Source organism: Artemia franciscana, chromosome 2 (assembly GCF_032884065.1).
Source record: "Artemia franciscana chromosome 2, ASM3288406v1, whole genome shotgun sequence".
In the NCBI taxonomy this organism is placed as follows: Eukaryota; Metazoa; Arthropoda; class Branchiopoda; order Anostraca; family Artemiidae; genus Artemia; species Artemia franciscana.
The window spans coordinates 57,544,220-57,571,723 of record NC_088864.1 but is presented as its reverse complement, the minus strand read 5'-3'; the positions used below and the strand labels follow the sequence as shown (position 1 = coordinate 57,571,723).

The 27,504-nt window shown below is 34.8% G+C and overlaps 1 protein-coding gene across 3 annotated transcripts in view; it reads right to left on the bottom strand.

The window, feature by feature from the left end:
• The window catches only part of LOC136043829 (DDB1- and CUL4-associated factor 6-like), a 100,931-nt gene that overhangs the window by 32,163 nt on the left and 41,264 nt on the right, over nt 1–27,504 (bottom strand). For 2 of the 3 annotated variants that reach the window (XM_065728759.1, XM_065728760.1), the window contains exons 6-7: nt 20,380–20,542; nt 16,508–16,742 (exon numbers count right to left, since the gene is read on the bottom strand). In XM_065728759.1, the coding sequence (XP_065584831.1) occupies nt 16,508–16,742; nt 20,380–20,542 (398 nt within the window). The remainder of the gene's footprint in view (nt 1–16,507; nt 16,743–20,379; nt 20,543–27,504) is intronic. The other variant, XM_065728761.1, reaches the window with a different exon arrangement.

The window sequence follows — 27,504 nt, the reverse complement described above, 5'->3', positions numbered from 1 at the left end:
ATGTTAAGTCACTAAAGCCAGGATTAAGTGAAGATGTTCTGTAACGGTAGTGTTCTGTAACGAAAAGATGGATCATGTGGACAGGTTCATTTACCTAGATAGTGCTATTAGAATGTACCCTTCGATGGACATTTAAGTCTGATACAGGGAACCCTTTAACTGAGTTTTGCTAAACCTGCTTACTCTATACTCTTTTATCTGGGTGAATCAGACCTAGTCTAAGCTTGATAGTCAATATAACAAAATTCTTAAGATTTGGTTGTTGGTTACGTCGAAGTTAGGTTTTCTCTTTAAAATTTCAGGAATTCTTATTTATCTTAATTTAAAATTTCTAGTGTAATGTTAAGAAGACTAAGTCACTAAGGCTAGGAATAAGTGAAGATGAAAAGGTGATGTTATGTAACGAAAGTATTTTTCAAGTGGAGAGCTTCACTTACTTAGGTAGTGCCATTAGCAAAGATGGCGTGTGCAGTGAAGATGTTAAAAGTAGAATAGCCAAGGCCCAGTGTGGTTTTTCACAGTTGAAAAAAGTTTTGAAGAATAGGAAGATAAATCTACGAACCAAGATTACGATATTGGAAGGTACAGTGATGACAGTAGCCAAATATGGCTCTGAAGCATGGGCGTTCCCAAAAATGGAAGAGGATTTGTAAGATGTTTTCCAGAGAAATTACCGAAGGATTGTTTTGGGTACCCGACTGACTGACCGTATTTCAAACAGTAGGCAGTACGAAAAGTATGGTTCAGTCCTGCTTTCTAAGGCTATAATGAGAGGAAGGCTGAGATGGTTAAAGTACGTTCTGTGGATGAAGGATGACAGATTGCCAAAGATTGTCCTTTTCGGCCAACCGTTTAGGGCTAAACAGAAAGCAGGGCGTCCTCAGTTGAAGTGGGGTGGGGACGTCGTAAGGAAACATTTAAGGGAAATGGAAACATCCTGGAAGGGTGTAAAGAGGGAAGCTTTGAATAGTTTGTGACGGAGAAGGGACGTGCGTAGCTCTATTGACCTCAGGCAGCTTGGTGCTGCGGTGAGTTGTTAGTAGTAGTAGTAGTAGATATATACTTCTCAAGATTTTTCAAGTTTCAATTTTTCTTCAGATATTCCAAGACAAATGTCGGGAATAATTGAACAAACTACTGCTTGATTACTTAACATAATCAATGATTTCTTGCTAGAATCGTATGCATTTAAATAAATGTATAATTTGATTATTTTCAAATATAACTAAGTGCAAAAAAAGTCTAGACACATAGTTGATTTATTCCTTGGGTTGTGTCAACTGCGAAAGAAAAAGGATAAAAATTAATGTAAGCCTCTAATTTACGTTATCCTTGTCACTTATGTAACACAGAATAGTAGCATTCCCCAAGTTCCCGCTATGAGTGAAAAATCAGAAAGGTTCATTCTTCCTCGAAAATTCTGTAAATGCGGTATTTATACAACCTCAGAAAAAAGTGAACTTTGTAGAATTTGTTCACGACGCATTCGAAGAGTGGATGTTGTCAGATATCCAATTAAAAAACAAAAAAAAACTGTCAGAATCAAATGGAATTGTGAATTAAAAAATAGAAAATCTAGATGTGGGATGTGTAAGAAGAAAATTAAGCTTACGCCCTTTGACTGTAAATGCGACAAAGTATTTTGTTTAAGACATAAAGCAAGGGAGGATCATGACTGCACTTTTGATTACCTAGAAAAAGGGAATGAAGAGTTGAGTGAGGAAATCCCTCTCGTGGTTGCTGAAAAAGTGCGACATATTTAATAACTTCCATTTTTCCAACTAGCACAAAGAAGTTCGCACCAACGAAATAGCACCGACCAGCAGCAGCATCAATGAAAATAACTGACGTAAGAGTGGTTTGGATGAGATTTTATTAATAATAAAATTGTCGATAAGTAACAATGATATTACTACATTTACACTAGAATTGTTCGTTTAAACTTAAAGTAAATTCCAAATAGTATTTCTTCTGATGTCTCATCGCAATTGACCCCAGTGTGGTACAATGTTCCTGTCTAATGGCACCTTCTGGCCCGCAATTAGACACCTAAGGCATTTTCAACCTTTTCCCTACATAGGCTTATAAACTAAAGTTGACCATTGTTTTTTTTTCATGAACCCCGTAAACTTGTCATTTTATTGTTAGATTGTGATGTTTCTTGGCATTTCACGCCCCATTCTCCTTAATTCCACTGATTTTGTAAGAAATTCTCCTTTATTCTTAAAAAGAACATGGAATATAAAACATTTTCTTAAATAGGCCTTTTTCCTTATTCCGACAACATGTAGAAATCCAGAACAATCCTTTGACCAATACGTAGAAATCCATTAGCGACGGGGTTATGGATTTGACGACACCCATAGGGGGTATACAATTGGAGCTACTAGCCCCTCAAGACGTTAACACACGCACCTGGGCCTTGCGCAATACTAAAGTGCAATACAAAAAGTTCAAATAATACAGAAATTCAAAAGTTAGAATCAACAATAGTGCAAAAGTTACAAAAGTTCATAATGTTAGAATATTATACTGGCATGTTAATAAATTGAGAGGGAGCAGTCAATCCGGACGAATCCCACTTAAGGATAGGAATGGGGCCACAAGTAGTAATGCGAAAAGAGTTAAAAAGAGATGGGCGGAACATTTTGAGAATGTGCTAAGCCGAGATACAGTTGCAGGAAAAGATACAGATAACAACGAAAAAAAATGTGATACCTTGGAAGTGAAGGAAGATTTGTTTTATGAGAAAGAATTAGCGATAGTACTAAAACAATTAAAAATAATAAGGGTCCAGGTGCTGATAGTGTGGCAAATGAGTTTCTTACATATGGTGGCTCTGAGGTTAGAAAATAAGCAACTGAAGATTATGAACATGATTTTTGAAAAACGGGAAGTACCTAATGATTTTAGGAAAACCTTAATTAAACCATTGTATAAGAAAGATGACAAGAGTGAGTGTCTTAATTATTGAGGCATTAGTCTGGTCTCTGTAGGTAGCACATTACTTAGTAATATGATACTTTTTAGACTGAAAGATGCTGTATACAAAGTTTAAAGAGAAGAAATGCGGTTTTAGAAAAGGTAGAGGATGTGTCGGCCAAACTTTCACACTTAGGTTAATAACTGAGAAGTGCCTTCGTTGTCAAACACCTTTGATCCTCAGTTTTATAGATTATAAGCAAGCGTTCGATTCAGCTGATAGAAGAGCTTTAGCAAAGGTCTTATCCTTATATGGTATACTAGACAAATACATTAAAGTGACTTATGCAATGTACGAGAATAATACTGCTGCGCTTAAGGTAGGAAATGAGGTTAGCAGCTGGTTTTGCATTAGATCAGGAGTTAAGCAGGGTTATGTTCTATCCCCCTTTATAAGGACCATTTTGATGGACTTTGTCTTAAGGAGCACAGGAAAGGCAATTGGGGACCATGGAATCAAATGGGGAGGAAAAACTCTCCTGGACTTAGATTATGCAGATGATTTAAGCATATTAGATGAAAATGTGAACACAATGAATAAACTATTAGAGGTTTTGCGATTTCGGGGTGCTAGAATAAGTTTAAATAATCACGTTAAAAAGAATAAGACACTAAGGCTAGGAATTAGTGAAGACGAAAAGGTCACGTTGGGTAATGGAAAAACTGATCACGTGGGCAGCTTCACTTACCAGGTAGTATTATTAGTAAAGAAGGTGGGAGCAGTGAAGACGTTAAAAGTAGAAAAGCCAAGGCTCAGGATGTTTTTTCATAGTTAAATAAAAGACTGGAAGAATAGGAAGATAAGTCTGCAAACAAAGATTAGAATAATGGAAGCTACAGTGAATGACAGTTATCAAATATGGCTCTAAAGCATGGGCGCTCCGAAATGTGGATGAAAATTTACTGGATAACTTCCAGAAAAATTGCCCGCGAATTGTTCTGGGTACTCGATTGACTGACTGTATTTCAAACAGAAGGTTGTACCAAAAATGTGGTTCAATCCTGGTTTCTAGGGTGATATTGAAAGAAAGGTTGAGATGGCTAGGGCAAGTTCTGAGGATGAAGGATGACAGATTGCCGGGGATTGTCCTTTTTGGTAAACTGTCTTGCGCTACACGAAAAGTAGGTCGTCCTCGTCTAGGGTGGGAGGATGTCATAAATCATAAATTAAGATTTAAAGGAAAAGGGAACTTCCTGGGAGGGCGTAAAGAGGGGCCATGAATAGATTGGGCTGAAGGAGGAGCGTACGTATCTGTGTTGGCCTCAGGCGGCTTGGTGCTGCGGTGAGTTGTTAGTAGATGTAGTAGCAAAAAGTTCAAACATAATCCAGAATAATTTCTACGAAACATAAAAATTATTCCTGCGAAATACAAAAATAGTTTGCACAATTCTAACACAGTTCTTACAGAATGAAAAATAGTTGGTGCAGAACACAAAATAATTGCTACACAAAAAAACAAAAAGTCTAACAACGCTCCCAAATGCTTCTTATAGAATACAAGAATTTCATACATAATCCAAAGTAATTCCTACAAAACAAAATAACTCTTACAAAATACAAAAATACTTTGCGCCAATTCTAAATAGTCCTAGCAGAATGAAAAATAGTTGGTGGAGAACACAAAATACTTGCTACAAAACACAAAAATTCTAACAACATCGCAAAATCTTCTTATAGAATACGAAAAGTTGAAACATTATCCAAATATTTCCTATAAAAAAGAAATAATTCTTACAAAAAACAAATATATTTTCCGCAATTCTAAAATAATTCTAACAGAATGAAAAATAGTTGGTGCAGAACACAAAATACTTGCTATTAGACACAAATATGGTAACAACATCCCAAATATTTCTTATAGAATATAAAAAGTTCAAAAACAATCCAAAATAATTCCTACGAAATAAAAATAACTCTGACAAAATACAGAAATACTTTGCACAGTGTTCACAGTATTCTAAAATAGTTCTAACAGAATGAAAAAATAGCTGATGCAGAACACAGAATACTTGCGACAAAACACAACAATTCTAACAACATCCCATATATTTCTTATGGAATACAAAAAAGTTCAAATATAATCCAAATAATTCCAACAATAGAGAAATAGCTCTTACAAAATACAAAAATACTTTACACAATTCTAAAATAGTTCTAACAGTATGAAAAATGGTTGAGGAAGTAAACAAAACACTTGCTATAGAACACAAAAATTCTAACAACATCCCAAATACTTCTTATAGAATACAACAGGTATAAAAATAATTCCTATATAACAAAAAATTATTCTTACGAAATACAAAACACTACACAATTCTAAAATATTTCTAACAGAATGAATTTGATACAAAACAGAAAAATTCAAACAACATCCCACATACTTCTAATAGAATACAAAAAAGGTTCAAACATAACCTAAATCATTCCTAAAAGACAGAAATAACACACAAAATACAAAAATACTTTGCACAATTCTAAAATAGTTCTAATAAAAATTGTTGGTGTAGAACACAAAATGCTTGCTACAAAACAGAAAAATTCTAACACCATCTCAGATACTTCTTATACAATACAAAAAGTTCAAACCTAGTCGAAAAAACTCTTACAAAAAAGAAATAATTCTAACAAAATACAAAAATACTTTGCACAATTCTAAAATAGTTCTAACAGAATGAAAAATAATTGGTTCAGAACACAAAATCCTTGCTACATAAAAAAACAAAAATTTTAACAACGCTCCCAAATACTTATAGAATACAAAAACTTCATACATAATCCAAAGTAATTCCTACAAAACAAAAATAACTCTTACAAAATACAAAATACTTTGCTCCAATTCTAAATAGTCCTAGCAGAATGAAATATAGTTGGTGGAGAACACAAAATACTTGCTACAAAACACAAAAATTCTAACAACATCCCAAAATCTCCTTATATAATACGAAAAGTTGAAACATTATCCAAATAATTCCTATAAAAAAGAAATAATTCTTACAAAAAACAAATATATTTTCCGCAATTCTAAAATAGTTCTAACAGAATGAAAAATAGTTGGTGCAGAACACAAAATACTTGCTATTAAACACAAATATGGTAACAAGTAACAACATCCCAAATATTTCTTATAGAATATAAAAAGTTCAAAAACAATCGAAATAATTCCTACGAAATAAAAATAACTCTGACAAAATACAGAAATACTTTGCACAGTGTTCACAGTCTAAAATAGTTCTAACAGAATGAAAAATAGCTGATGCAGAACACAAAATACTTGCGACAAAACACAATTCTAACAACATCCCATATATTTCTTATGGAATAAAAAAAGTTCAAACATAATCCAAATAATTCCGACAGTAGAGAAATAGCGCTTACAAAATACAAAAATTATTTACACAATTCTAGAATAGTTCTAACAGTATGAAAAATGGTTGGTGAAGTAAACAAAACACTATAGAACACAAAAATTCTAACAACATCCCAAATACTTCTTATAGAGTACAACAGGTATAAAAATAATTCTTATATAACAAAAAATTATTCTTACGAAATACAAAGACACTTTGCACAATTCTAAAATATTTCTAACAGAATGAATTTGATACAAAACAGAAAAATTCAAACAACATCCTACATACTTCTTATAGAATACAAAATAAGGTTCAAACATAACCTAAATCATTCCTAAAAAACAGAAATAACACACAAAATACAAAAATACTTTACACAATTCTAAAATAGTTCTAATAGAATTAAAAATTATTGGTGTAGAACACAAAATACTTGATACAAAACAGAAAAATTCTAACAACATCCCAGATACTTCTTATACAATACAAAAAGTTCAAACATAATCGAAAAAATTCTTACAAAAAAGAAATAATTCTAATAAAATACACAAATACTTTGCACAATCTATATATATATATATAAATTCTAAAATAGTTCTAACAGAATGAAAAATAATTGGTTCAGAACACAAAATACTTGCTACAAAACATAAAAATTCTAACAACATCCCAAATACTTCTTATAGAATACAAAAAGTTCATACATAATCCAAAATAATTCCTACAAAACAGAAATAACTCTTACAAAATACAAAAATACTTTGCACAATTCTAGAATAGTCCTAGCAGAACGAAAAATAGTTGGCGGAGACCACAAAATACTTGCAACAAAACACAAAAATTATAACAACATCCCAAAAACTTCTTATAGAATACGAAAAGTTAAAAAATAATCCAAAATAATTCCTACAAAACAAAAATAACTCTTAAAAAATGCAAAAATACTTTGCCAAGTCTCCACAGTATTCCAAAATAGTTTTAACAGAATGTAAAAATAGTTGATGCTGCACACACAATACTTGCTACAAAACACAACGATTCTAACAACATCCCAAATATTTCTTATGGAATAAAAAAAAAGTTCATACATAATCCAGGATAATTTCTACAAAACTTAAATAACTCTTACAAAATGCAAAAATATTTTCCACAATTCAAAAATAGTTCTAAAGAATGAAAAAATATTGTTGCAGAACACAAAATACTTGCTAAAAGCACAAAAATTATAACAACACCATAAATATTCTTATAGAATATAAAAATTTCAAACATAATCCAAAATAATTCCTACAAAACAAAATAATTATTCTTACGAAATAAAAAATACTTACCACAATTCTAAAATAGTTCTAACAGAATAAGAAATAGTAGGTAGAGAACACAAAATACTCGCTACAAATAAAAATCAAAAACAAGAAGAACAATAGGTAATTCTTTTCGTAAAACAGTGGAATTCTAATTTGAATGAATATTTCGGTCCTATGTCCAAGGGCCGTCCTCATCAAAACATAAATATATAAAAGAAGAAAAACAACGTACGACCAAACAAACTAAAATGATTTTATTTCAAGACAGCCCTAGCATGCTTACTTCAGTTAAGTTCAACCAGGACTGATAAATAAAGTGAGGCAATTCGTTGAAATGGAAGAAGAATAATTAAAAGTACATTTTCATGGCTAATCTTGCCTTTTTGGCAGCTCACTTCAAAGGTCTTTTTGTAACTGGTTCTGTGTTAATGTATAGTGGACATTAAAAATATTTTGTGTGATCGTTTTTAATTAAATTTGTGCATAGAACGTTTAGTGAATATTCTCTCAATTGCTTCTTGGACTACCAGCTTTATGCCTAGGTCATTGCTAATAAGGGCAGATTCTTCGAAAAGTATTTTGTGGCAAAGATTTTCAAAAACATGACTGCTTAAAGAAGAATCAAAAGAAATATTAGCAACACTAGAATTTTGAGCTTTGGTGATATCATCTTTATGCTGTTGTAAGCGTTTCTCTAACATACTAGTAAGTTAAATCTACATAGAACTTCCCACAGTCGCATGATATTTATAGGCCCCTCTTTGGCGAATAACTGGTGTTTTATCTTTAAGAATTCACGCCCAATTTTCAATATGTTCTATATAAATATTCGCCAGTAGCCTGGACAGGCGTGCGACCATCGGCAAAAACTCTATCTGCTGGTAAAAAGAATTATGGAATTGGAAATGTATTAAATGCTTCATACATAGTCTAACCAAGGTCACTAAGACCTCGCAGTCCGTTCTTGTTGTTGAAACTTCTATTGAATGATAATTTTAATTTATTTTATTTTCTAATGGTCAGATACTGCTACATCAATATTTGTATACATAGAAACAATGTCAAAACTGCTTATAATTATATTTTCTGATATACTTACGTTTTTGAGATTTTCGACTAAATCTACCGAACTACATACCTATGATTTTTGAGAATAAAGCAAAGGTTTGAAGGCTGTGCATAGCCATTTTCTAATATGGGATGTGGGCTTTCGCACAAGCTATGATAGGCCTTAAGGGAATGCCTTGCTTTTTCAATTTTGGTGAACCACAAAATTTTGAACAAAGCTAAAACAGGGGAAAAATTGATTATCTAATTGTGGGGTAATTTTACCATTTTGCTTTAGATTTTTAATCATTTTGTTTTAGAATTAAAAAATCTAAAACGAAATGGCGAAATTGCCCCACGATTATATAATAAACTAGCTGTTGGTGTGGAGCTTCGCGCTACACCAACATTTAGTTGGCGGGGGCGCTTCACGCCCCCCCCCCCCCCGCACGCGTAAGTCGTTACGCGCCGTACTAGTTACGCGCCATTGTAGTTGTGTAATAGATTGTCGGGTTTACCGACTCTTGAACATGCAACATATAATTGTCCATGGGAAAAACAATCCGTATTCAGATATATACCGCATTTTTCTAATGATTACCCTTGAGCTTTGTTGATGGTGATTGCTAATCCAATATTCCCTGTGTCCCCGTCGTCATTTGTATCCCGGTGTCCCGGTCTGTAACGTCACCTTATAATGACGGCATATACAAAGCCTTATATACTTATAATGACGTCATATGCAAACCCTCTTTTTACAAAAAAACTCACAAAAAAAACAAACATGCATACAACTTATTTATATATACATAGATTTTTCTCCCGTGGTAACTTTTGTCAAAAATTTTATGGTCTACGAAAATTACATAAGCAAGGCATCCCCTTAAGCCCATCGTGGCTTGTACGATTGCCCCGCCTCCAATATTGGAAAATGGCTATGCACAACCATCAAACCTTTGCTTTATTCTCAAAAATCATGCATACGTAATTCCGTAGATTTAATCGAAAAACTCAAAGACGTAAGTATCTCAGAAAAGACAATGTTAAGTAGTTTTGACATTGTTTCTATGTATACAAATATTGATGTGGCAGTATTTAAGCAATTATTAGAAAATAAAATTAATGAAAAGTATCATTGAATAGAAGTTTCAACAACAGGAATAGAGTTCGAAGTCTTAAAGACCTAAAAAACTATTCTCATTAAGTACAAAAATACTTTGTACAATTCTAAGATATTTCTAGCAGAATAGTAAAATTGAGTTCATCGATGCTACGAATAATTAACACATCTAGGAATAATATTTTATTTACAATTTCAATTTCTGAGGTAAACTGTAAATTTCTATTATGTATTAAGTTGATCTAAAGAACCCCTACGTTCCTTTTCCCCATAATTCAAAAGTGAAATTACGTCATCCATATAAAGTCACCAAAAGATATGTTTCAAGAAATATGAATTTAACACCTAATTTTCAATATGTTGTACATAAATATTCGCCAGTAACCCAGAGAGGGGTGCGCCCATCGGCAAACCCTTTATTTGCTAGTAAAAAGTGTGCAACAAACCCCTTTAACTGAATCCTCGTGCAACTGAACCCCTGTTTAACTGGCCCACGTGCAACCTAGCCCCATTTAACTGAGCCCTCGTTCAACTGAACCCCCATTTAAATCAAGCTTCCTTTAAATAACCTACACTTAATTCAAGCCCTGTTTAGAAGCTAAAAATTTGCTTCTCGCTTCATTTACAGTTTCTAACTTGTAATACCCATTTTAGCAAACTAAACTAATTTCGACTAAGACAAATAACCAGCAGAACCGCGATTGCAACAAATCTCTGTCAATAAAATTTGCCAATGAAAGCGGCCTATGAAAATGATTCTCTTTCGGGATGCTACTTGCAAGTATTTTTTCGTGCAATGGCAAAGTTAATAATTGCTCCATTCAAGTAGGACTTTACCCAGTTTTCATCTAAATGACCAGATTTTGACTTATTCTCCCCTTCAAATATTGATCAATATTACAATCAATTTGTTTTAAAATGCCCGAATGGCGAGGCGGGAGGGTCTTTGGATTTGGGCCTTAGTTCTAAGATGACAAATAGCTTTGTCTTTAGTCAGGCTTAAATTTTGATAGGATGTGGTGTCTAGTCTAGGAAAACACACGTTGAAGTGGGTTTCACCTTAGCTTGGTAATACATGACCTAGAGATCGAACATTGCTGTAGCAACACACTGCAGGGAAAATACATAAATTTACTTACATTAAAGAAAATACTTAAATTTTACTTTTTTAAAGAATATTTACTTACTTACTAAGAAAAACACAAAAGTCAAAATGGATTTCAAGAAAAACTGAGAGGTACTGGTAATGGGAGCATTCGAGAGGAGTTCTTGAACATTAGTTTAAGGTTTTTCGATCACGAAGATTTCAGTGGTAGACCTTCTATGGTTTCAAGCCTGATTACACTCCAGAAATGACACCTAAAATTGCATTTTGGTGTCATAGACATTTTACGACTGTATTACCGTAACAGAATTATAAAGAAAACCTAAATGGGAATATTAGCTTTTAAATGATATTAAAAAACTCTTTAAGATATTCTAGTAGAGAAGTAAAACCGAAAAACCAAAACTGATCAGCATTTCTAGTCTTTTTTAGAATTCCCAGAAATCTGTTTCGATAAAATCATTTATTATAAAATGAATTTGCGTAATAGGCTTTATTCCTGAATCGGATCTAGCGGCAAGTTTTTCATAGAACATCGTTTTTTTTAACGTGTTTCAAAGATTTTGGCTATTATGGGCTGTGTATTTTCTGTACTAGGGTGCAGCTATTGCTGCGAACAAGACCTTCAAGTGTGTTCGGGTCATCGAGTCAGACGGGTTTGGGTCAAACGGGGTTGTGATGGATGAGGATGGAGTTAAACGAGGGTGGAATTGCACGGAAGTGGACTTGAAGGAGGGTTGAAATAAATGGAAATTTGGGTTGCATGAGGGCTGACATACACGGAGGCTTAGATGAATGAGGGTTGAGCCAAATGGTGTTGAGTTGTACGGGTACTGAGTTCACTGAATATTTAGTTGCATTACAGTTCAGTTGTACAAGGGGTCAGTTGCGTGAATGTTCAGTTAAATAAGGTTGAGTTGCACGAGGGTTTAGTTAAATGGGGGTTTAAGTTGCATGGAGATTCAGTTATGCGTGGGTTCAGTTAAACCTGGGGTCAAATGCACAAAGGTTCAGTTACACCTCGGGTCGTATGCACAAAGGTTCAGTTACACGCGGGTTCAGTTGCACGGTGTTCAGTTACAATTGAAACAAATGGTTATATTGCAATAAGTTATGCACTGTAGAAAAGGTGTTGTAGTCTCAAAGTATTTTTAATTAGTATAAAATTTGAATAGAGGACGACCCACAAAAAGATGCCAAGTTAATGGCTTTTTAAGCTCCTTCATGTGAATCACAGCTTAGATATACAATACAGTTATGAAAACTCCTATCTTGCCCATGAGAAGCTTTTGGTACAGAGCTCTGAACAAGGCGCCTCCTAGATCGTACTAAAACAAAATAGGCGGGAACGCAATTTTGTTTTGTTGGTCCAATCGCTCCGATCTTTTAGATTCAGACTGCCAGTTTCCTGTCTCCAGCCGCTAGCATCACTACCGCGCACTGTGTCGCAAAAATAAATCGAGTTTTCATATAATTGTAATGTCTATCTAAGCTGTGATGTGAATACACGAAAAATTCTGAAAAACAAAATTTAAATATTAAAAGGAGGTATCAGGATTTTAGAAAGGCCTAGATGGGGCATGGCACAAAATTGTTTAGGAGCCACTGTCCTAGACGATTGGCCGACAAGGACTATATTTGGCAATGTGTTATCCTTCACAAAATGTGTCCTAGCCATCTCAACCTTTCTCTCATTATAGCCCTAGAAATCGGGATTGACCAACATTTTTTGCACAGCTTACTGTTTGAGACACGGTCAGTCAGTTAGGTGACCAAAACAACCCGTAGGCGATTTCTTTGGAAACATCTAGCAAATCACCCTCTGTCTTTAAAAGCAGCCACGCTTCAGAACCATCTTTGACCATTGTCATTACTGTAGCTTTCAATATTCTAATCTTGGTTCACAGAGTTATCTTTCTATTCTTCCAAACCTTTTACAGCTGTGAAAAAACACCCTGTGCCTTGGCTATTCTACTTTTAACATCTTCACTGCTCCTACCGTCTTGGTAATAATACTACCTACGTAAATGACGATGTCCACTTGATCAATCTTATCGTTGCACATCATCATCTCTTCACCTTCCCTTATTTCTAGTCTTAGCGAATCAGGACTCTTACCATTAACTTTCAAACATTCAAAACTTTTGAAAGTTCATTCATTTTCTAAAATTTTCATCTAGGAGGCTTAAATCCTCAGCATAGTCTAAGTCTAGGAGAGATTTACTTCCGCATTTAATTTTTGTTCTCCCATTGCCTTTGGTCCACCAAAATGTCCACCAAAATGATTTCATGCAAATGGAGATAGAAAGTAACCGTGGTTAACCCTTATTCAATAAAAAAAAACAGATACTAACCTCATTTCCTACATTAGCCGCAGCAATGTTATTCTCGTACATATCACTAATAACTTTAATGTATTCATCTAGTAAACCAATAGCACCTTCGCCAAAACTCTTCTATCAGCTGAATCAGACGCTTGCTCATAATCTATAAAACTCAGGACTAAAGGCGTTTGGTGACTCAATTATTTAAATTCCATTATCCAAAAATTTATCTATAGCATCTCTAAGTCGAAAATGTATCATCATACAAAGTGAATTGCTCCCTACAGAATCCAGGCTAATACCTCATAACTACGACACTCACTCTTATCACATTTCTTATGGGGAGGTTTAATTAGAATTTTCCTAAAATCGTTAAGTTTTATTCCCTTTTCTGTTCCCATTACTCCCTTTTCTGTGTTTGCCAAGCTCAGGCAGTAATTTTGATCTTTTTTGACAACCTATGCGGGTGCCTATTAAAGCGGGTGCACTTTAAATTCAATCAAACAAATCGTATATAAGTGCTGTAGTTTTTTGTTGTAGAGTCCGTATATGTCTCTCAGTAACTTATTTCTAATCTCATAGCCATCATAATTAAAAAACTCGTTTACCACACTATCAGCTCCTTGGGCGTTATTATTTTTTATCCTTTTAGTACTGTAACCAATTCTTCCTCACAAAACAAGTCTTCCTTGACATCTAAAGTGCCATAAACACTTTCATTCTTTTCTATATCTTTTCCTGTAACTAAGTAAATGTAATGGGATTAACGACACTTCTTGACTACTAAGGTTCCTGCGTCGGCCCTGCAGTGTGTTGCTAAAGCAAGGTTTGATCTCTATGTACCGTATCACCAAGCCAAGGTCAAACCTACTGCACCACTACAGAACTTTTCCTGTAGCTCTATTACGGTTTAGCACATTTTCAAAAAGTTCTGCTCATCTTTCTTTAACTCTTTTCTTATTACTGTGGCTCCGTTCCAGGTGTCCTAAGGAAAATTACGTTCCGATGCCCCCCTCCCCCCGATGCCATCCTAACAAAAATTACATCCTGACGTCACCCCCTACTGCTGTCATCTATTCACCTATAGTCTAAATATTTGCCATGATCACCCATGCCTCCATACGTCCGATGATCACTCCTACCTGTACCCATTAAAGGTCGCCCTTATCTGTATCCATAATAGGTCCTTACAGTTGTTCCTATCTGTAACTATTACAGGTACTATGGTTGTCCCTATCTGTAACCATTACAGGCACTATGGTCGCCCCTATCTTTATCCATAATATGTCCTGACGGCCACTCCTATCTGCAGCAATTTAGAGATCTCTATCTGTAGTCTTTAGTATATTTCGAGAAATCTACGCTTAATTTACTACTTGTTTCGGATCTATAGAGCCATATCTACCCAGTGAATGGGACTTGGGATCAGCAATGACTGATACAAAAGAAAGCTCCGAGAAAATACCTCTAAGATTGGAAAATATACTTTAGTGGATTATTAGGCAAATTGTTCGTTATTGTAGGGAAATGTCCCATCCCCTATGGCACTGTAATTTACACTTGGAGTACAATTATATCAAAAGAGGACACAGCAAATTTAAGCACTAGCTGCAAGTAAATTTACTGGAAAAAAACAGATACCAAAATGAAACCCTTTAGGGTGGGGATTAGCAGAGACGTCAATTAGGAGATGGGGAGATGGCCCTTTTTTTGTCCCTCCCCTAGATTAAAAAAAAAATTTTTGGTCTTTCCATTGAAATTTATATTTTTTTTATATATTTTCATCCAAAAAAAAAAGTGTCCTGCATTTTCACGAATTGATGCCTCTGAGGATCAGTCCTTTCTTTTTGATCTTCTAAGCTATGCTTCTGATGCTTATGAACTTCATATTCCTGATACATGATTAACTTCTGTAATGACACTTGATTAACATCAGTAATTTTCTTTTATATGCTTTTACCTTTTTTGTTTGTCCTTAGTAAAGAAAAAAAAGGTAAATACTGCATTGGAGTTTCAAGTCCCTAGAGGCGTTTTAATCTCCGTTTCATGGCTCTAAGCGCAACGGGGAAGGTTGTCCAAGGGAAAGATTTTGCAGCGAGGCGTTTTCAGTTAACACAGGACGGGGCCCGGCCCCTCTTAAAGTCGTAAATTTCTTTGAAAGTTTGGGCACTTCTTATTCCAGTTACCAATGAAATTGGTCTTTTTTATAGAAATTGAGCAAAATACAAAATTATGTGAACAAAAATTGGAAAAAAAGGAAAAAACTTAGCAACAGAATTGAACATTTATGAAACCTAAATAACAAAACTTCTGAGTTTTATTTTTCATTTTTAGTTTGTAAGCCTCAAATTCAGAAACGGCAAAAAAAAAAAACGGCAATGACCGATACAATAAAAAAGAATATAAGTATCCTCGAAATAGTATTGAAATCGATACCTCGAGACAGAATCAGGATTAGAATCATCATTGAAAAGAAGTTTGGCATGGTCCTAATACTAATACTGATTATCAATTTGACGTCAAAATATGGCGAGTTTTCGCAGGACACAATCTAGCTTTCACTAGGTTCTGAAAAAAGTTGAATTCTAATTCAGCAGCAGGATTTGACGACGCCCAGTGAAACAAAATGTCTTCAAGTACAAGAATTTAATGTTCATTTCTGTTTTGAACCGATTTAAAAACCTTTCTTTGATTTTTTTTTAGACTTCTGAGAAATTCCCCTTCAATCAGACATACGGGCCGAAATCCACATAGCAACGTCCCTCGGTCAGCAGCAGGACATGACGACACCCGGTAAAACAAAAATGTTTTCAAGTAAAAGAATTTAATGTTCACTTCTGTTTTGAACCGGATTTTAAAAACCTCTCTTTTGATTTTTTTTTCTTCGAGACTTCTGAGAAATTCCCCTTCAATCAGACACACGGGTTACAATTCACATAGCAACGTCCCTCGATTATTGTTAATGACAAAAACTTATGTCTTCAATCAGAACTTAGCCTCTAAGCGGTGTTCGAATAATTTTTCACGTGGTATCCATTTTTTTAGCGTCCATACGAACATGGAAAATTTTGCATTTCACAATTTCACCGAGGGGTGCTTTAACAATGAAAATCGGCTTTGACTTTGGAACTTTAACTGATCGCCTTAACTATTAAAGCACTTTAATACTTAAACAATTTGGTTTAACGCTGTCCTGAACATTGGAAATTACTAGGAAATACCTGCCCCGCTTTGAAGAACGGAGTACCTTAAAGCTTCATATCAAAATTACCTATCTGAGCTGACTGGAGGTGAAAAGCTTCTTGGCACAATATCTATGGGTCGTGATGTGCTTCTTAGAGAGGAAGGTCCAACTGACCTTATCTCGTTATGTGCTGTTCCCTGGTTTGCAGACTCATTTAATGTATCTTGGTCACCGATTTCCCTTGAAGACAGCCGGAGTAGAAAACTATTCATCCGTCGTAATAAGGCGCTTTGTAGGGTCGGTCGAGCCTGACCAATTTGAACTGAAAAACAAAACGGAATACAGTATTCCAGTAAATAAAAGATAACTGATTAGTATTTTTTGATAACAATGAAAAAAAAACACTAAGATTCAGTCAATTATTTGTAAAGCAGCATTTTAGGGTTAGCTAAAATCGTTTGTTTCATTTAACCTTCGTTCAACTCAGTCCCCGTGCAATTCAACCTCTGTTTCAGTTAAACCTCTATTCAACTCAACCTCCGTACAATTCAAATCTCATTTAACTCAATCCTCATAGCTAAGCATATCTGAAATCAATAATATGACTCAAAATTGTAATTTAGCCAATTTTGTAGGAAGTGATAAAAGTTGGCTCAAACTAAATGGCCTTTATACATTGGTTAATTCTAATGTAAGTTGGTCATTTTCATACTGCTTGAGTGCCAAAATATCCCCTTTTCCCTCTTCTAACACTATATCCTTGTGTATTTATGAAATTAGCAGAACTTTTGACACCAAGGGCCAGGGCGCACTTAATATCATGGCTGCATCAATAACTACAGCCTAACAGAGAAAACCACGGCCCAAGAATAGCTGATAATTTTCTTTTCTTCTTTTTTTCCACAGTTCCCACCCAGATGTGGAGGGTCACACGAGATCGTTTCCGAAACAATAGGCGCTTTGTATAGAGTAAGGAAACTTTACTTATAAATAGAAATCGTATAGCAAACTAAAAAATGAATAATCTCGATTTTTTGCCATAAAATGTAATATTGAATGCTGATAGCAAAACATGGGTGTGGCTAATTCAAAACAAAGCTTTAGTATCCAGCTACTTATTATCATACGGAATAAGAAAAACTTTAACCAAAAATACAAATTGTATCACAAACTCAAATGTGAACATTTTCTTATTTTTTGACTCGGTCATCATTAACGCTGAAAGAAATTAAAAAAAAAATACATATATATAAAAAAATCGTTTAAAAAAGGATTAAGGTTCGGTCACTTATTGGTATGCCAGTTTCTCAGGCTAAGTTAACATCGATCGGAGGTATCAACCCATCTATGAGGGTCGTTTTAAAGTAAGAATCGTTTTATAATAGAGCAAAAAAACTATAGCCGCAAATATAAATCACATCTCAAACTAAAAAATGAACGTTTTTAACTTTTTGACACAGCATGTACATTGAATGCTGATAGCGACATGGGTATGGCTTCTTATGTGTATAGCAGTTTCTCAGGCTTAGTTCATATCGATCGGAGGTATCAACCCATCTATGAGGGTGGTTTTTAAATTATAAATCGTTTTATAATAGAGCAAGAAAAATTACAACCACAAATGTAAATTATATCCCAAATTTTAAAATGAATGTTTTTTACTATTTGACACAGATTGCTACATTAAATGCTGAGAGCGACACGGGTATGGCTTCTTATTCAAAAAAAACTTTAAGATTACACAATTTTTATTGAAAACTGTTCTGTCAAAAATTACCGCTAATAGATCACGCAGACTTTACCAAAAAATGAGCACTAGAACAACTGTTTGACTATCTGCTGATCTGTAGATTTGATCCTCTCTTCTCTAAAATTCATGGAAGTGGACTCAACACGTTTATGTGTTGTCGATTAGTTTACATTTTTGCACTGTTCTTCTGTAAAACAAAAAATTGATCTGTGATTGCCATTTATGATTGCCAGAAACAATTTATGATTGCCAAGTGGGATTAGTGACAATATATCTTGGTTTTCACCACAATATTATACAGCATTGAAAATTCATATATTCTCCATTAAATATTTTTGGGACACATCAGTCGCACACCTTTCTTCGTGACTCCGCCTTCGCACAAGGGCAGTGCCTACGCTGTGGCCAAGTAGCAATTGAAGTTATTGCTGTGATGCCTTGGGAAACTTCCCAAAGCAGGCGCTGAGATGAGTCCCATTTACGAACAAAATTTTCACTACTGTAGAGTACCTATGCTGTGGTTTTCATGTATGATCAGATATCAATTTAATGATGAAACCTCAGTAAAATATAAACTAAAACACGCTGATGTTTATCCGCCGAGCAACAATGAATTGTGCAGTGACCTTTAAGACAGATTCTACTATACTGTCACAAGATGCGTGTGTTATAGTATATGCTGCATATGAAGGTTCAGTTTCTTGTCAAAATTACATTTTATTTCAAATGTTATATTTTTTTTACTTAAAAAGGCACTAGACATTGCAATTTATGTTGTTCCAGTGTCTAGTTGGCAGTGAAGAAAAAAAATGAAAAAAAGAGGACACATTCAGTGCTAACCATGCAAAAAAGTGGTTTTCCTAGTTGTTCAAGGCGCGACGCTGCAAATTTCCTGAATGGTATTTTCTACACTGGCAATCCCAATGGTGTATATTTCGTTTTATTCAGACGCCATTTTCAAGGGGTTTCAGGCTATTTGTCAAAACGCCCATAAATTACTTTAAAAATAACATTTTAGTATCAATACTAATTGAAATAATATTTACCATTTTTGAATCAGCTACCGATGGCAATTTTTTCTTACTATTGTTAAAAAAACACAGCTTTGTTTCTTAAAAAGTGGTTTTAATTTTTGGTTACATTTGGCCGTGGTTCGTTCTTTTAGCTAACCATGCAAAAAAGTTATTTTCGGGCTATTAGTCAAAACTCCCATAAATTAATTTAAAAATAAAATTTTAGTATCTAACTAATTGAAATAATATTTGCCATTCTTGAATCAAGCTACCAATGGCAATTTTTTCTCACTATTTTTAAAAAAAAACTATTTTTTAATTTTTGGTTACTATTGGCCGTGGTTCATTCTTTTAGGTATCGCTGCAACCATGATAGAGCCTGTCAAGTTGTTTGCAAAGCCATTCAGAAGCTTTAGTTTCTTGTACAAGGGTGGTTTTAAAGTGAGAACGTTTTATAACAGACTAAGAAAAGCTTCAATTATGAGTATAAATCCTGTCACAAAATAAAGAATCAACTTTTTTTCATTTTTTGACCAAGAATGCGACAACGAATGCTTGCAACAGCTTGCGCAGGACTACGTGAGAATGTTTTTGTAATGGAGTAATTATGCTTTGTAATTATAAGCATCTAATTATATTACAAACTGATGATATTATGATACACTGATGACAAAGTCATCAGTATATCATCATGAAAGACTGAAAGCAACTTAAGTAGCTCTACTTAAAAAAAAAATAATAAGATCCAGCCGCTTATTACGTCGCTGAAACCATAATTGAAATTTGCTATAGAAATCTTGCCGACGGTGAGAACAGACTCTACGGTGTTCTGTCAACTGGGCAGCTCAACCATGGATCTACGACAGTATTTGAAATGTCAAACGCCACTTTTAAAATAATATTGCCAAGGCTATAAGTTAAACTCCCATCAATAGCAAGTCTTTCATATTATATCGAATTTGCGTTAGCCTATATATTCGTCGCTAATATGTTTTTATACTGCTAGATACATACCGTATCTTTCTTGCTCAAATATAGTCTTTGAAAGCTCCTAAAACAATAAACATCTTCGCTTTCTGGTCTTGAATGTGGTCCAGTATGAAAGTTGAAAGCTCCTAAAACAATAAATACCTTCGCTTTCTGGTCTTGAATCTGGTCCGTTATGAAAGTTGAAAGCTCATAAAACAAAAAAATACCTTCGCTTTCTGGTCTTGAATGTGGTCCGGTATCACTCCAATCTCCTCGGAGCCGAAGTCTTCTCACATTCGGTGGTCCGGAGCTAGTAATATTGAGAAATTGGTATGAATCAAAGGATTCAGGCCCGTCTTGAGGTAGATCTGGTTCTGATAGTCGATATTCCTACAAAAACATTAATAAGGAGTTAGAAAAACATAAAATTTAAGCTAAAAAGAAACAGGAAAGATATAATTACCTTTTACAGACATTTTTAATTATACAATAAATCGGTGACATTCCTCAGTTTATCAGTTGATTTTATTTTACTTCATTACGTTTTTTGGTCTTAATTTTTCAGAGAGTTTGTCTCAGCACATCTTTTACAAATTCCTCCTTTTATGTTTTTTTAGAATTAAAAAGGATTTATTAATCAACAATCAACAATAAACATAGCAAAACCTAAAGCAAAGCTTGAAGCAAAAAAAAGTGGCTAAACATTAATTTAGCTTTAGATATCCTAGAAATTCAAATCCTAAAGATTGGATTTGAGTACACAAAGATAAATACACAGATTTTAATTGATTTCGAACCTTTTTCAGATTACTTTATTTAGTGTCAAAATGGCTAGAATTGACTTTCTCTATCAACGTTTTACTTGGATTTGTGTCGTTTTCTGCATAAACTATAAGCTCATCGGTTTTATTTTGAGATCTGTTTTTACAATAGAGTCTATCCATCCACCTATAACATAGGACAAATATTTAGGTTGCAGATTTAGATAGGCAGATACGACCCTGTAAACCCCTTGGATACCCACCCCATGTGAAATTTTTACATACGTTAAATTGTATGATAATCAAATTATTTGGGTTTTAAAGTTCATTTATTTGAAGTACTCGACCCCTTCCCTAGCCCATACTGGTAACCAATGCTATCCAAAGAATAGTATCTGCATGCAACCTTCACAGAAAAACAGAAAAACAAATCAAACAAAGTATACTACAGCTACTAAAAAAAAAACTATAGATAAGTAAAAAAAAAAAACAAGGAAAAGAATATTCAACCTGACTTATCTAGTAACAAATGAACTAACATCATTTTTATACAATCCTCATAAGGGGGTTAATGTCAGATTTGCCTCTCACTCAATCGGACTATCCGCCTTGGCTTTTTCTACAATTAGACATGGCTTGATGCTAACAACTATTCGATTGGAATTAAATATGCTTGTATAAAAACACAGAATAAACTGACAATAAGATAATAAAATGAAATAAAGGAAAAAGAGAAAATAAAAAAGAAATTTGAAAAAAGGAGTAGAGGCCGAGTATTTGCAGAGTATTCTAAAAGAACATTGATGTCTTTTAGTTTTACTGCTGATGATGAACACTGTATATGTGGTCGAAATATCCAGTTAAAAATTTTATATCCTGTTCAGTGTTGATTAAAAGGTTTCATCCCTATTTCGAACTGTTATACTTTCGTCATGAAAAGGCAGTGTGGTCTTCGAAGTTATCTACGTTGAATATTGTATTGTTTGATTATCTGCGAGTTTTTACGACGCGCCTGAAAGAGCTAGCTAGTATATAGCTATAATGTACTATAATGAAATATAATCAAATAGCTCTAGTTTTGTCTTAAACAGGAAGGGTGTCAGGATTACCCATTGCATCCGCTGAAGGGCCATGAAAGGAGATCAGCACCGCCGGTAGGGACTTAAATCTAATGCCGTATCCTTAATTACCATATGAGTTGTCGAATCCAGAGCCCGAATAAGAACCTTTGTGGTCGTATAACGGATCTGAATGCACCTGCTGATAGAGAGACAGACAATCTAACGTTGATTTTAATTGATTTGTTTTTTGTTTTTTTTTCAAATGAATTTAATTAGTACTGACATTCATAGAGCTGGCCCTTTTTTTTATTAACGCCTTACGTTGGTTTTTGGCAAATTTTGCTTCGTTTTCTACGTATACTACAAGCTCAGTAGTTTAACTTGCAGTGTCTGTCTTTATTAAGCCTTATCCATCCGTCCATGAGATTCGACAAATATTTAGGTTACAGCTTTACATATGCACAAGCAATCACGTATTTACTTAAGGGACCTCCACCTCGGAATATCTTAAACAGCACAAATTAAAATGTACATTAAAATAAACATATTTGGGTTTTAAATCTCATTTCTATTATAGTTATCCATCACAGACACGCCCCCATACCGTCTTGATAACCAACACCACACGTAAAATAGTGACTGCAAAAACCCATCATAGAGATAAAAAAAGAATAGAGGTCAGATTTGGAATGCGGTCCAATTTCACCGTTGAACCGGAGCAGAAACACATATAACGAACAGTAGCGAAAAGCCCTATGCTCTCCAACAAATTTTGAAAGAAAGGCCTAGCCGAAGTCCAGACATTTTACTCCCTAGTCAATTCTTTTTCAGATGCGGCAAATCGGTTAAAGACAAAGTTATCAGTTTTCTTCGCCGCTTCTAATAAACAAATATGAGAAGGTTGAACTCAGGGGGATTCTCACTCAAAATTACGATTATTGTATTATTATTCTTCGTAATTTGGTAAGTAAATAGGAAGATTGATTTCCAAAAAGACTATTATTCGAGGAGAAAATTAAAGAAATTATTATTCGAGATTTTTTTTTGGGGGGGGGGAGGTTCAACTCTTACGCAAGAAATACCAGAAAAACACGGGAAAATTAAACGCAGTGAAAATTAAGCATCTTGGTAAGTTTGGGGGAGAGAATCCCTCCCCTGCGTGCGTGCCTACGGTCTGGTCCTCATTATTTGTCAGGGTGTGGTAAAAACTTGTGGAAATTACAAATAAAAAATACATGTTTTCGGATTTTTACTTCATGCAGACCTATTTACACAAATAAAATTTAAATAATTGCTTGCAGCGAAGTGACCAATTTACTTTATTTTATTTATCTATACGGGTCCATAGAAAAATTCTAAAGCTTGAGTGCTGCTTGTGTATTTGTATATCTGAATTTGTATTCGGATAAGACAGTAGTTACGCATGACGATTACCTACAACTAGCATAATTGGATTCATATAAACGGTTCCCGTATCTCCATGCTTCTTGGCAACCTTCCGTCGACAATTTCTGGTAACAGCGGTTACAATTAACTAATACTTCACTGAATCGCTCAAGAACAATCTGAGTCGTTAGTCCCTTGGTCTAATTCATGTATTCTCACGCGCTCCGATAACAGCTCCATCTAGTGTTTTGAGGGGAATTTTTGACTTCGGAACACAAATATGTTAAGTATTTGAAGGGACTGCAGCCAGCAAGTATATATTATAGAAATAAGTTTCTGATTGTTGAATAGAATATTTTTTGCTCTATTTTTTGATGCCCCACAACAACAATGTCAAGTGTAGCAATCTAGAATGCAAACCCAAAGCAGGTTTTATAATTATTTTGGAATTGCAAAAAAAATAATTGTCGGCTTCAAGATTTGATTAGATCAAATATTCACCAGATTTTTTCTATCTGCTAAAATAAAAACCGCCGAGATCACTAAGTCAGGAACGTCAGGCAAACTCCAAATGTTTAACATGGGAGTTATAGGAAGACTCCTTGAGAGCCCGTCCTGCCTTAACCTAAGCCAGTCTTCATAACTCCACCCTCGCGCACGCGCAATGACAAATGTTTAACGCGTGCTAAGATTCGATACAATGGAAACTGGAAAGCCAAGTAGCAACAGAACCTATTGCTCTGACGGTATAGGAACCTTCCCGAACTAGCGCGCTTTGATGTATCATTTTTGGAGAAACTTTCGGTTATGTATATTTCTGCTTTGAACCGGAGTCACGCTATTTTGAATGGAAAAAAGGATTAAATAGCGAAAACTAGCAAAAAATGGCCTCAGTGTGTGTTTTCTATTTCTATAGCACAAATGATTAACATCAGAATTAGAATTACAGGATACGTACCACGCATTCATTGTTGCAAGTATTACAAGAGTTAATAACAAAAATTTTTGGGCAATAACTCTTATTCGGTAACCTTTATTATTATACATTCTTTGCCTTTTGGTATTAGTAAATTATTAACTTACAGCATGCATGTCTTATTCCATAGACTTAATGGAAACTCAGTAAAGTCCATGTCTTGAGTCAATTCCCTTTTTTTCTAGTCATAATGATTTTTCGTTTGAAATTATTTGATGCAATTTAGAGGTTTAGGCTTTTGCCTAAACTTGAGTAAATTGAGTAAATAACAAAAATTTTTAAGCAATAACTCCTATTCGGTAGCCTTTATTATCATACATTCTTTGCCTTTTTGGTATTAGTAAATTAGTAACTAACAGCATACAAGTCTTATTCCATAGACTTAATGAAAACTCAGTAAAGTCCTGGATAATGACCAACTAGTCCTAAATTGTTTAGTTTGCTTCGTTTAGGCGTTAGAACCCATGTCATGAATCAACTCCCTTTTTTTCTAGTCATGATGATTTTTCGTTTGAAATTATTCTTGATGCAATTTAGAGGTTTAGGCTTTTGCCTAAACTTGAGTAAATTGAGTAAATAACAAAAATTTTTAAGCAATAACTCCTATTCGGTAGCCTTTATTATCATACATTCTTTGCCTTTTTGGTATTAGTAAATTAGTAACTAACAGCATACAAGTCTTATTCCATACTACTACTACTACTACTAATAACTCACTGCAGCACCAAGCCGCCTGAGGCCAACACAGCTACGCACGCTCCTCCTCCAACCTAATCTATTTAAAGCCTCCCTCTTTACACCCTCCCAGGAAGTTCCCATTTCCTTTAAATCTTTATTTATGAAATCCTCCCAACCCAGACAAGGACGACCTGCTTTCCGTGTAGCCCCAGACGGTTGGCCAAAAAGGACAATCTTCGGTAATCTGTAATCCTTCATCCGTAGAACGTGGCCTAGCCATCTCAACCTTTCTTTCATTATAGCCCCAGAAAGCGGGATTGGACCACACTTTTCGTACAACCTACTGTTTGAAATACGGTCAGTCAGCCGGGTACCCAGAACAATCCGTAGGCAATTTTTCTGGAAAACATCTAGTAAATTTTCATCTGCTTTTCGGAGTGCCCATGCTTCAGAGCCATATTTGACCACTGTCATCACTGTAGCTTCCAATATTCTAATCTTGGTTTGTAGACTTATCTTTCTATTCTTCAAAACTTTTTTTTAACTGTGAAAAAACACCCTGAGCCTTAGCTATTCTACTTTTAACATCTTCATTGCTCCCACCATCTTTACTAATAATACTACCAAGGTAACTGAAGCTCCCAGCCTGATCAATCTTTTCGTTACCTAATGTCACCTCTTCATCTTCACTTATTCCTAGCCTTAGTGACTTAGTCTTCTTAACATTAATTTTCAAGCCTATTTTAGCACCCTGAACTCGTAAAACCTCTAAGAATTCATTCATTTTGCTCACACTTTTATCTAATATGCTTAAATCATCAGCATAATCTAAGTCCAGGAGCGTTCTTCCTCCCCATTTGATTCCATGGTCTCCAATAGCCTTTCCTGTGCTCCTTAAGACGAAGTCCATCAAAATGATCCATATAAAGGGGGATAGAACACAACCCTGCTTAACTCCTGATTTAATACAAAACCAGTTGCTAACCTCATTTCCTACCTTAACCGCAGCAGTATTATTCTCGTACATAGCGCAAATCACTTTAATGTATTTTTCAGGTATACCATATAACGATAAGACCTTTGTTAACGCTGTTCTATCAACAGAATCGAAAGCTTGCTCATAATCGATAAAACTGAGGACCAAAGGTGTTTGACAACTAAGGGACTTCTCAATTATTAACCTAAGAGTGAAAATATGGTCGACACATCCTCTACCTTTTCTAAAACCGCATTGTTCTTCCCTTAAAACTGTGTCTACAGCATGTCTCAGTCTAAAAAGTATCATATTCAGAGTTCATTGATTCAGAGTTCAAGGTATGAGGACCTATTTTTGGATTGAACCTGTAACTAATATTTGGTAAAGGATTATCGTCACTACCTGACCCGTAGCCAATATATTCATAATAACTAATTCAGTGACCAAATGAATTATAAATAAGCGGATTATTTTGAAACTTGAGTAAAAATTCCCTTGGGAACTGTGAATTCTCTTATTGATATTTTCATGGCTTATGTATCATAAAGGTCAGGATTAATCAGTTGCGAAAACAATTATAATTTTTGATATTATAGACAATTATATTACGATAAAGGTCAGAGGTGAATAGAAAGGTGTTAAGAAGTAAAGAAGAAGTCAAGATTATCTTGATCAGATCCATATCTACAACCAGCATTGTTTTTACTCTGATAGAGGAAAGTCTTGTCTTGTCTATTTTATAAAACCAAGAAACAAAGGCTAGTTTACTGTACTCATTATATTGTCCTTTTTCTTGTTAAACTCTCACGAAGTAAATTATAAAAATGACCCGAACAACCAGAATCAGGCAAGCAACAAATTCTTACAGTCCAGCCTTCAGTGCTACAAACAGGGGCAAAAATCCCTCAAATAGCACCACATCACACCAGACAGTGGATGGGAACCCAGTTGATTCGAGAAAGGACCCAAACCCCCCGTCTACTTCACCTGGTAGACCGATACCCAAACTCTGCTGAGTCCCAGGTGCTGTATGATTTGATTACAAGAATTGATATTTCAGTCCCACAGATTTCATCTGAAATAGCTCTGCTACGAACTGAGCTTGCCCAGAAGCCTAGCTATGAAGAAATGCATAAATATGTAGATGGTGCATTTCTGAACCTTAACTCTCGGTTGCAGAAAATTGAAGAAAAATACACCCAGACTTCCCAGCAGACTGATGAGATACGAGAAATTGTAAGGGAAGAAACCTTCTGCCATCATGAAGCACAACGGAGAAAAATGAATATTATTGTAAAAAATTTACCGGAACAAGAAGGAGTTGATGATGTAACTCAAGTGAAGCAAATAATTCAAAAGCAGCTTCAACTTCCAGTGCCAACAATATTAAAGGCAACCAGGCTGGGGGAGAAATTACCAACCACTCAGAACTCTGTTTCAAGATACCAGCCCCTTCTAATTCAGCAGCCAGAATCAGAAATTGCTCTGAAAAGACAGATTGTGCAAATGTCTTA